The sequence below is a fragment of the Hippopotamus amphibius genome, chromosome 16, assembly GCF_030028045.1.
Source record: "Hippopotamus amphibius kiboko isolate mHipAmp2 chromosome 16, mHipAmp2.hap2, whole genome shotgun sequence".
NCBI classification, from domain to species: domain Eukaryota; kingdom Metazoa; phylum Chordata; class Mammalia; order Artiodactyla; family Hippopotamidae; genus Hippopotamus; species Hippopotamus amphibius.
This window is the reverse complement of record NC_080201.1, coordinates 2,689,588-2,701,046: the sequence shown is the minus strand read 5'-3', so window position 1 is coordinate 2,701,046 and position 11,459 is coordinate 2,689,588. Positions and strand designations below refer to the sequence as shown.

The 11,459-nt window shown below is 56.7% G+C and overlaps 1 protein-coding gene across 2 annotated transcripts; it reads left to right on the top strand.

The window, feature by feature from the left end:
- Positions 1–205: 205 nt before the first annotated feature.
- Positions 206–4,665, top strand: FOXF1 (forkhead box F1). 2 transcript variants are annotated; one of them, XR_009049706.1, is made up of 3 exons: positions 206–1,719; positions 3,164–3,411; positions 3,824–4,665. XR_009049706.1 is itself a non-coding variant. In XM_057712171.1 (2 exons), exons 1-2 carry the CDS (start codon positions 600–602, stop codon positions 3,322–3,324), a joined length of 1,281 nt encoding a protein of 426 aa, XP_057568154.1. In that variant the 5' UTR covers positions 206–599; the 3' UTR covers positions 3,325–4,665. The 2 variants fall into 2 exon arrangements, 1 of the variants encoding a protein (XP_057568154.1); XM_057712171.1 differs by having other exon boundaries at positions 3,164–4,665.
- The last annotated feature ends 6,794 nt before the right edge of the window (positions 4,666–11,459 follow it).

The window sequence follows — 11,459 nt, the reverse complement described above, 5'->3', positions numbered from 1 at the left end:
CGGGGCAGGGAAGGCGGGGGGCCTGCGCGCAGCTGGGCTGAGCCGCGGGCCGAGGGCGCGTTAACACTTGCTCGCCAGGTTGGTGGAGGCGGGGCGGGTTCTGCAGGCGGCCGCTGAGCGGCGAGGGTGGGGGCCCTTTAAGCGCCCACCACCGCGGGGGCTGGAGGGGGGCAGGGAGGGGAGGGAACTCCTGGAGGGTCTTACGCCGGCCCGCGAGACACCGCCGAGAGAAGAGGCGGAGAGGGCGGCCTCGGCTGGAGTCGCGGAGCCGAGCGCCGCGGGTGGTGGGGACGGATTGCTGCTCCCCGCGGGGGCGCACGGCCACTAGGCCCGAGAGGTGGGCCTCCCCAGAAAACCGGTGGGGGGGCGTCCTCGCGGCCTCCGCCCCGGCTGCAAAGAGGCTGCTCTCAGCCTCTGCTCGGCTCCTTCCCTTGTGGGAGGGCGAGAGGGAAAGAGGGAGGAGAGTAGGTGGGGGAGGAGGGAGCTGGAGAGAGAGGGGCTCTGCGCCAACCGCCCGCCGATCCAGCAGCTCCTCGGGGAGGACGAGCGGGCGGGCGGGGGAGGGCGCGCCGAGGCTCGCTCGGGAGAAGTGGCCGCCGATGACGGCAGAGGTGCAGCCAGCCCCGCGCGCGCAGCCCCCTCCCCCTCGCCCTCCTCCCCCTCCCCCTCCTCTTCCTCCTCCTCCTCCTCCTCCCGGCTCGTCGGCGGCGCAGAGCAGCAGCGGCAGCGGCGGCGGCGGTAGCAGCCACCCGATGTCTTCGGCGCCCGAGAAGCAACAGCCACCGCACGGCGGCGGCGGGGGAGGCGGCACGGCCATGGACCCCGCGTCGTCCGGCCCGTCCAAGGCCAAGAAGACGAATGCCGGCATCCGGCGCCCGGAGAAGCCGCCCTACTCGTACATCGCGCTCATCGTCATGGCCATCCAGAGCTCGCCCACCAAGCGCCTGACGCTCAGCGAGATCTACCAGTTCCTGCAGAGCCGCTTCCCCTTCTTCCGCGGCTCCTACCAGGGCTGGAAGAACTCCGTGCGCCACAACCTCTCGCTCAATGAGTGCTTCATCAAGCTGCCCAAGGGCCTCGGGCGGCCGGGCAAGGGCCACTACTGGACCATCGACCCGGCCAGCGAGTTCATGTTCGAGGAGGGCTCCTTTCGGCGGCGGCCGCGCGGCTTCCGAAGGAAATGCCAGGCGCTCAAGCCCATGTACAGCATGATGAACGGGCTGGGCTTCAACCACCTCCCGGACACCTACAGCTTCCAGGGCTCCGCCGGAGGCCTCTCGTGCCCGCCCAACAGCCTGGCGCTGGAGGGAGGTCTGGGCATGATGAACGGCCACTTGCCAGGCAACGTGGATGGCATGGCTTTGCCCAGCCACTCGGTGCCCCACCTGCCCACCAACGGCGGCCACTCGTACATGGGCAGCTGCGGCGGTGCGGCGGCTGGCGAGTACCCGCACCACGACAGCTCGGTGCCTGCCTCTCCACTGCTGCCCGCGGCTGCCGGCGGGGTCATGGAGCCCCATGCCGTCTACTCGGGCTCCGCGGCCGCCTGGCCGCCCTCTGCCTCTGCGGCACTCAACAGCAGCGCCTCCTACATCAAGCAGCAGCCCCTGTCCCCCTGCAACCCCGCGGCCAACCCCCTGTCCGGCAGCCTCTCCACGCATTCCCTGGACCAGCCATATCTGCACCAGAACAGTCACAACGCCCCAGCTGAGCTGCAAGGTGAGTGGGGAGGCTGAACTGTCCCAGCCCTGGGGGGTGGACATCTGTGAGCACACTGTGGACCCAGCCACTGAAACCGCTGACGGCCCTGGGCCAGAGCCTGCAGCACTTCTGCGGGGTATCAACCCCAGCGCTGCAAGGAGCCATCAGCTCCCCAAGGTGTCTCTCAGCCCCACCTCCCTGCATGCGAGGGGTGAGCGCGGCTTGGAGCCTCTAGTATAAGCTAAGATATTGTTTTCTCTCTTCTTCCGTTTCAACTTCCAGCTGCTGGCTGCCCCAGCCTGGCCAGGTAGGCCCCATCCTCACCAAAAAGACTCAGACTGCAATATTCTAAGCCCCCTCAGGCCCCTTAGCCCCCTCACATCTCAGCAAGTTCCCAGGATGGAGCCAGGCCCAGCCCCGGACGGCCGCCCCAGAAAAGCCGCGGGAGAGCCGCCTCTGCTCTGAGCCGGGCAGGACGGAAGAGTTAGGCCCAAAGCCGGCTGGGCTCTGCGCTCAGAGGCTCAGAGCCCGGCCTTTCAGGAACCAGGCCTGGGTGTGCGAACATTGAATCAGGGGCATTTTGTGGTGACGGAGGCACAGAGGGGCCCAGATCGAGGGTCAGAATTGCAGGCCCCACAGACTGTTTTCTCAGGATCCAGGTTTTCAGGTCCCCAGGTACCGCTCCACCCCCCAGTCCTCCGAGAAAGAAGACGCACAACAGTCTTCCCCTCTGAACCCTCCATCTCGGCACCCACTAGCAGCCTTCTGGGCCTGGTTCTGGAGAAAGCTTGGAGTGACTCAAGCAGGGGCCTGTCAGGGGTCAGCTGTCAGCAGCCTGTGTGTGGGAGGCAGGAGCGGGGCCTTGAGGCTGGAGGGCGGCCTCTCCATGGGGGTTGCCCAGCTTGGGCTGGTTCAGACTCCAGGTAGGGCTCCAGCTGCCCCAGAGGCTCGCTTCTCCAAAGGGCCCTTCCTCTGGTGAAGCCACCCTGTGCCCCTGTGTTGCCCCTGACGGCCTCGCTCGCGGCTCTGGGGCCACTTCAGCCTTTGGGGTTGGAAGGTGGCTGTCCAGCGCCAGGCACAGGCCTCTGGCTGCCCTGAAAGTGAAGGCCGCTGGATCTTCCCTGCTGGCCCATCTTGGCCTCTCTGACCACTTCCCCGTCAGCCTCCGGAAGCCCCTGGCCCAGGCTCGGTGTCCGAGGCGGGAGAGGCCTGGGCAGCGGGCACCCAGGGGAGTAGGGATCCTTGTCAGTGTCTGGGGATTTTCCCTCTGGGCACCAGCCCTATGGAGACCAGGCACTTGGACGTGGGGAGGCGCCATGGAGGGGAGGCCTCGGGCCCTGCGCCCAAGCCGGGCAGGCCTGCCCGGTGCGCCCCTCTGGCAAACGATGCTCCTCCACCTGGAACGCTGGCCTCTGGAGGCTAAATCTTTTAACGCCACCTTTCCATCCGCCTCGCCCCGCAGGCATCCCGCGGTATCACTCGCAGTCTCCCAGCATGTGTGACCGAAAGGAGTTCGTCTTCTCTTTCAACACAATGGCATCCTCGTCCATGCACTCAGCTGGCGGCGGCTCCTACTACCACCAGCAGGTCACCTACCAAGACATCAAGCCATGTGTGATGTGAGGCTGCGGCCCCCGGGGCCCCCCGGGCAGGGGCTGGCCGGGCACAGGGACTTCGGAACCCATCGCCAGAAACTGCTTTATTTTCGAGGTATAACCGTCGGCAGAAGCAAAGGGTTTGACCCCTCCCCAACCGGATTATTCGGAAAGGAATCCCCAAGGCAAAGACAGAGCCCAGCCCCGTGGTCGGCACCTCCCCCGACTCCCTCGACGGTTTTTTAAAATGGTGGTGGTGTGGCCTGATCTGACTGCAGCTGTTGATAAATAAATATCTATTTTTGATCCTATTGAAACCGGCTGAGAAGGTGCTGTGTTGGGGAAAAACCCTCAACATCTAAACAAGCATTCTGCTGCGGTCTCTTCCCCTCTCCCCCTCCAATGGCAAAAGTCGGGGAAGGTTTTTAGGAGAAAGGCAAACGTGTGAGACCGTGATTATCAAATACTTTTATTTTTTGGTTGAGTATTTATCTTTTAATTTTTAATTTTTTTTTTTTTTTGGAAAGAATGTCTTGGAATACGCGCCTCCTTTTAGAGCCGTCTTTTGCAGGGAAGCGGGGGCAAGAAAGCGCCTTCTCCCTCCCCACCTCAGAAGCCCGCCATCAAGCACAGGTGGATCCTTGTGCGAGTCACTTGCATTTCTGAAGCCACTGCTCGTCGTCTTAGGAACGAAACCAGAAGGAGCCCAGAAGTGGGCGGCTCTCGGGCCTCTGCCGCCATCCCCCTCATCTTCCTCTCCTTCCTTCTCTTCAGTCTTTTTGGTTTGGTTTCGAACTTTATTTTGACTTTTTTGGTGGGTGTTTTTCTCCCGAGACCTGGCTGTCTCCCGATCTCTACTGTAAACCTTCTGGTGGGAGAGTGAGGCAAGCTCAGCGCCGAGGGGACCGGGAAGGCCCGCTGAGCGCGCGGATTCAGGATTGCGGTGACGCAGAAAGGTTAAGGCACTTTTAAAAAACGATAGCAAGGCTCATCCTGTTATTTATTCTACTTTCTTTCCCTAATAATCGAAACACCGCATAGGCTCCTCCGTTTATCAGTATTAATGGTGTAACTTTGTTGGCAATATTTGCCGCGTAGAATTTTTTTTTTTAGATATCCATTGTAAATTTGAAACTAAGTCCGATCTGTGTAAAGACAAATTTCCATATGTTTTATATAAATATATATATATATATAAAATGAAGGACCCCCTTTTTTTTTTAGTATTTTGGCTGCTGGGGTGCAGCATTTGTGACACGTATTTTAAATTTCCTTCTGCACTGTATAAAAATGACAATTTGAGGTTGTTTTTGCCTTTTGTGTATTTTTTCCTAAAAAAGAACAAAAATAAAAATGTATAACATTTGTACATGGACTTTAATATTGTATCAACTAGAAATAAAATCACATGAGTATTTTATTGAGATTGCAGAATATCTTCCAAATACAGACAGAACCCGGCCTGGGATCCCTAGCCTTTTTTTTTTCTTTTTTGTAGTTAAAGTATGGATGATTCTTAATACTTTTTTTCTCTTTTATTTGCTGGCTAATCCTTCTCTTTTCACTCTTCATTTCACATTGAAGTGAAATCTGGACAAGAGTAACTATTTTTCTTGGCTTCTGTTTTTTAAGACGAGCCCTCTGCCCCTCTAAATGTCATTTCTTGTTTTAAATAATCAAATGTTTAAAGAAAAATTATAGTTGTCCCTTCCCCAGGGAAAATCATATATATGTGTGTGTATGTGTATATATACACATATATATGTATAGGTATATATATGTAAAATATTTTACACTTTTTTTTTTTGGGCACTCCAAGACCAATGAGAATTGTACTTTGAGTTTCAGACCTTACTGTTCCTATATTCCTGCTGTTATAAATCATGGAACATCTTTTAAGATTTTTTTTTTTTAGTAGGATTTTTATTATTTTTTTTTTTTTGGTGCCCTACACTTGGTTTTTCCCAATGGAGAAGTGAGTAGATTTTGAGCAAGAAAAAGGCTGTTGGTGGGAGAGCAAGGTGATAGCCACGTTTCCAATCTGCTTAAATTTCTCCCCAAATCATTAGGGGGAATATCCATTTAAAAAAGTCTGTCTCCCCTGCTGACCCTCTTTCTGCTCCAGTTCCCAGCTACCTAGGAAAACAAACACAATAAAGTCACATTGTTGGTGCGGCGGTCAAGACCCACCGCAGCTTCTCTGCATCGTGGGGTCGTGAGCCTCTGAACCTGGTTCTTCTCAAATTTGACATTTTGGACGTGAGGGCAATTTCTCCGGTGCTCGGTTACATCAAAATTATCAATAAACTCGCCCAGGCAATTAATGCCCAAACTAACAGCTGTCTATAAAACCGAGATAAAGGGGACGGGAAAAAGCCGGCGACTCCGGCCCTGGGGTCTTGGGCGGCCTGAAGCTGCAGGCCGGGGTCTCTTGGGCAGTGCTTGGGGAGCAGCTTCGAGGAGGCAAGGGCGGAGGAGGCACTGTCTTCTGGGGTGGAGGCCACCTCTCCGCACCCCCTGCCTCCCACCAGGGTCCGGGAGAACACGGCCAGAGAAAAGCCCCCAGACCTCCAGTGTGGGAACCTTGCGCTGGGGGCCCAGACAACTTCGGCAGGCAGGCAGAAGCGGGGCCCCTCCTTCCTCCATCGGAGCCTGCACCCCAATTAGGATGGAGGCTCCGGGGAAGTGGGGCTGATTAGGAGAAACCCAATGCCAGCCCAGTCGGCGCGCTCCCAGGTCTTCCCGTGCAGCGTCTCCAGCCCCTGCGCCCACTCCGTTGGCCCCTTGGCGCGCCAGCCAGAGGCCTCTGTGCGCCCTGGTAGTGCCTGGCTTTGGCGCCACTGTACCAGAATCCTGGGCGGCTGAGAGCCCTGGTTTCCTGTTCGTCTCCCTGGCGGCCGCCTTAGTTTCAGCAGGACCTCCTGGTGCTCACGTCCTGGCCAGGCTGGGTGGGAGGCACCCAGAGGGGCCTGTGCAGGAAAACTGGCCTGGGGAGCCCAGGGATCAGGGAAGGGCCTGGCCTGACCCAGGGCCTCGGGATGAGAAAAAAGTCCAGCCTTCCCGGCAAGGAGAGTTTCACTCCAAGCAAACCCAAAAGGGCCAGATTCTACAGGCATAATCGCCTCCACATCCACGATCAAGATTTCACAAAGCCGCTGCTGCCACTGCGCAAGATGGCGTTCACTTGGGTTGAGCCTTTCCCAAGGCGCATTTTGGCCTGGCGCACACAGGGACCACAAGGATGAAACTCCCACCGCCGGTGCCAACACAAAAGAGTGCACAGCTTGTGCAAGTTACCAGCTTAAAATGCAAAGGCGCTTCTGAGCCCGGTGCAAACTCACATGCCCTGTGTGCGTAAAGGGGTATCATTCTAGTTTAGGGATGCTCTCGAGAGGATTAACTCAAAAGCTCTGCGAACACCTTTAGGGGGTTTGTCCTGGAACAATGCAGTCAAATACCCTAAGGGTATGAATACCTCCCAAAAGAATAGGCCAGGTGGTGGGGAAGTGGCCAGGATGTACAGGACAGGGTTTCTGTTTGTGGATTACACATCCCGTGGAGGCCACAGTTCTTCGCAGTTCTCCGCGTGGGGCCGAGCCTCGGCGGCACGCCATTGCTGCCCCAGGCGGCAGTGGCGGCAGCGGCCGCAGCAGCAGCAGCGGATAGGAACTGCAGGCCCGGTGACCCGTCGGCACTCAGGGTGCGCGCTTTTGAAGGGAACGTGCCTGCCCGGCCCTGCTGCTTTTCGTTGCCCTTTGGGGCTGGAGGGCTAGAGGATGGGGAGAGGAAAGGGGTGGTGGGGCACTGAAGGCCTGGCTCCCCGCCTGCAGCGCTCCTGCAGGTCGTGCAGAGACGGAGCTAGAGTCCCAGCCCTGGCACCACAAGACCTGGGCGAGACATGTCACCTCGGAGCTTCGGTTTTCCTCACCTCTAGCAATAATGTCGTGTGGACCTATGGGGGGCAGTGGTTAGTGAGGTGATGCCTTTCAGGAGCAAGAGGACAGCCTAGCTCCGTGGTGCCCAGACAGGAATGGCCATGAGACCCAGGCATTTCTTATCCTCCTCCCCTAGAGTGTGGGGGTGGGTGTCAAACAAGATGCAAACACCGTATTTTACAAGTCTCCTGCTCAGGGACTGGAGCATCCAGCTTGGGAACCACTGGACTCCCCATCTTCCAATATGACGCACCTGGACTTTCCCTCTGTTCCCAGGGAGAAGGAAGACATCCCATTTGGCTCAAGAGGTGGAATGCTGACATGGGGTTGAGTCAGGGTTTCCAACACGGACCCACTCTAGGATCTCCTAACCCTCCGCTCCAGGGCTTCCCTTCTGAGGGTGGTTCTCAGAGGGTGCAGCCCAGGAGCTGCCCTCATCAGAAATACTAGGGGTATCTGCTCAAACTGCAGATGGGGGGCAGGGTCAGTTGCTGAAAGTCTCTGGAGGTGGGACCCGGGAATCCACAGGCACATGGATTTGCAGGTGGTCCTGATGGGTGCTGAGTTTAGAGTCTCTCCTCCAGCATTCTCTGGGCTCCTGAGAAAACCCCAGTGAAGGCATCTCACTGTGGCCTCTGCTGCCCCCTCCCGCCCAGCGGCCCAGACGTTTTGTGAGTCTAAGAAGCAGCTGATGGAGGGCACTTGGAGCCCAGGCGAGCAGACACACACGGCTCGGGTGTTTGTGCAGGAGGCGCCTCGTGCCGGCCCCGTGTCCATCCTCTTTACGCACCACCTCCATTCACCTTCTCAGCAGCTCCCTCTTAGGCAGGTCCTACAACTTACTGCTCCCACTTCCAGATGCAGAAACGGGCTCCGAGAGGTTAGGGGGCTTTATCAAGACACTGCTGGTAAGAGGTGGAATTTGGAAACAGACTCAGGACTTTCTGACCACAAAGCCCATGTCCATAACCATTGTGCCACATGGCTCCTGGACACCCAGCTTCCTCCAGCCATGAGGCCTAGTGAAAGAAAGAGGGATGCTGCAGTGTGGTCCGTGAGCCAGCCTCTGCCAGCTTCCCGCCTCCCCTGGCGTGACGGCAGTGGGCAGGGGCCGCACAGGGGGCTGGGGTCCCTCTGGTCCCCCTGCCTATATTTGAATGGGGGTGGGGAGGCTCTCCCAGCAGCCCCAGCTCAGACCCCTGACCTTCACCTCCTCTCTGGCACAATGGACCTGGTTTCCATGGGTTCCCACCATGGCCCTCCATGAGAGATCCCTTCACTTCCTTGGGCCCCTTAGTTCAGCGAAGAACTCAAACAAAAGTTGAAGCTCGAGGCAAGAGAGGCCAGCTGGGGCAGTATGTGAGGCTCAGAGTTCTGGGCTGTTTTACGGAAGGAGGCCCTTGCTCAGCATCTCCTGATGGCAAGCCATGTCTACTCAGGATGGGACACTGACTTTCTGTGGGACTGAGACAAATCACAGGCCCAAGACAACTGTGTTGATTTCTGTGCTTCGGGGAGGCCAGGGGAAGAGGGAGAACTGACTCTGCAAGTATAAAATATTGTTGGCATGAAACACAGGAGAGAGGAAGAACGTGGCATGGACCCATTCACACACTGGGTACCCACTACCCTCTGCCATTGGCTCACACAAGATTCAGCAGCGGGCACACCCCCGTTGACACGGGCCACAGACCAGGGCACCGTTTCCAGCATCAGGAGACTTGGGGTCAGTCGTGTCGACACCCTGAAGAGGCGATGTCACCAAGGCCAAGGCAACCCAAGCCCCGAGCAGAGGCAGAAAGCTGGTGCTGTTCAAGACCCCAGTGTGGGCATGGTCACCAAGGTCCCCTCCAACTCCTACAGCGCAGGCTGTCTGAGGACATGGAGAAGGGTGAGCCTGTCCAGAGTGGACAGAGACGCTGGGGCCGGGCATAGGCCATGTCCTGCGGCTGATTTTCCGCAGTGCACTGTGTCAGTGGGATGGCAGCCCAGGGAGAAATGCTGCAGCTGGACAGCGGTCTGCGGAGTGACAGTGGTGAGAAGCCTCCCCAGGCTTATCTTATTAAAACCACGGCATCCCACCAGGGAGGAGGCATGGACCCCGTGAGACCTACGGTGTCCAGGGTGTACGACCACAGGGCACGCCAGGTCCTCAGATGTCCCTCAGGATAGAATGTTTCTGTATTTGGAAATATCCACCAAAGCGAGCCCCATAGTTCCACACACGGTTTCTAGGTCCTGCTGTAACACCTTCGCGTGGTCACAGCTTGGGTGAAGCTGGGAGAGCTGGGCCATCTCTGTCCAAACGGTCAGAGGCTGGGCAAGTCCTTCCCTGGGGAGAGAGCTGGCGGGGGCGGGCAGGGGACCGTCCTTGGGAGAGGAGGCAGCCCAGCATCTGAACAGCCCCAGGGAGTCCGCCCCTGGCTGTGTCTCCCTGGGGCGGCAGCGCCACCTGCTGTCCACGTCGCAGTTGTGACAGGACAACAGCAGGACCCACCTAGGAAAACTGATTTCACCTGAACATGGACGGAAACTGTGCACAGATGAACCTGATATTGATATTTTAGGCCCTTTAATCTTTGTTAAGGGGCAGCTGGCGTCTTTTGGGAGGGAGCCAAACTAAATGAATTTAGTCTTTTCCTAATTACACAAATGATAGGGCTTATTTAAAATAAAATAAATAAACCGGAGAAAAGTGAAAGGAAGAAAGCAAACATGGCTCCACACCCGCCCCTTTAGACAGCGTGTCAGCCCCAGGAGACGTCTCCCTGCACACACAGACACCTGCCAACCCTGGAGAAGTAGACGACGAACCCAGTGATGGAGACCCTGGGAGTCAGAGTCCAGACTCCACTGCTTCCCAACGGTGAGCTTGGGCCTGTGCTTCCCCTCTCTGCCTCAGCGTCCCGTTTTTAAAATGGGGGTACAGTAGGAGCACTCCTCTCAAAGAATTAAGTGAATTAGAAAATCTATGAAAGGCTTACAGGTGAAGAAACCAAGAGAGGGCAGGCACTCTGCCTGAGGACCCGTCGGAGCTGGATTCACTGCAAACCCTGGTGTGTGTGGCTTCAACACCATGTGCCTCCACCACTAAATCAATCGTCTCTGGTGTCCCCAAGGGCCACCGCGGCTCCCAGCTACTCGGAGGTCTGCTGGTGGTCAAGAGATGATAGGCCCATGTCTCCCCAGAGGACAGGCTTCTTCCTTGATGCTGGGGAGGGGCCAGCTCTGCTGTGTGACCTCAGCAAGTCGTATAACCTCTGGGAGCCACATCTTTCTCACCTAGAAAATGGGAACGTAACAACACCTGCTTCGTGGGATTCTTCTAAGGGTTAAGTCAGTTAATCCACCCTCCGAGGCAGGCAGGGATGTTTAGTTTGCTCACAACTCAGCACTTCAGGGTCTGAGTTTATTGCTTCCAAAACATCCAAAGTACAAAATGTCCACATTACATGGTCACATGTCAGCTCCTATTATAACCTTTGTGATTTATGGATGTTGAAAATAAAGAATTCCATTCACAAGAAGAAATCCTGCCCCACTGGAGGAACAGGAGTGTGGGTTCCACTGTTTAGAAGCCTCTGCTTGTTTGAAAGATCGCCCAGGCAGTCTCCAGTGAAAACCTAGGATGATGACAAGGACTGGCAAAGCGAGACGGACTCACTGGGGAGGGCGTGGTGGGGGTGGGGGAAAAGAGGGACTCTACCACACACCCAGGAACAAGGCGCCACAGCGCGGCACCTCAGCTTCCTCATCTACACATTCGATAAAATATGGGGCTGTTTCAAGCAACAGAGGGGAAGCTGGCCTGGTGACCGTCAGATGGTGGGCTTCCAACAGGGGTAGCTACCTAGTGACGTGCAGATCAGAATCGAAGGTTAATAGGACAGACTCAACAGAGAGTGGACAAAATCCACTGCCCGCTGCCCAGAGACTCTACTGTAGGCTCCTGAACTAAGCAGACCTGCCCCCAGGGGTGTCTCTGCCACTAGCATGTGTGTACTTGGCGGAATCACCCCACCTTACATCCCTCTTCTAGAAAATGACCCCGTTTTGCCTGCCTCTTTCTACCTTAGGTGGCCAGGTGAAGGCGACCCACAGTGATAGAAGATATAGAGATAACTCCTGCTCAATCTACGACCAGCTACAACCTGACTCCTGGCTTCACTACCAAAGCTGGGGGACTGCGGGCAAGTTACCAGTCTGTGAATAGGGTTGTCCCTCAAAA

Coding starts and splice junctions, on each gene's coding strand:
- FOXF1 (XM_057712171.1), top strand. CDS start 600: ATGACGGCAGAGGTGCAGCCAGCCCCGCGCGCGCAGCCCCCTCCCCCT. Junction 1,720..3,163: donor CGCCCCAGCTGAGCTGCAAG/GTGAGTGGGGAG, acceptor CTCGCCCCGCAG/GCATCCCGCGGTATCACTCG.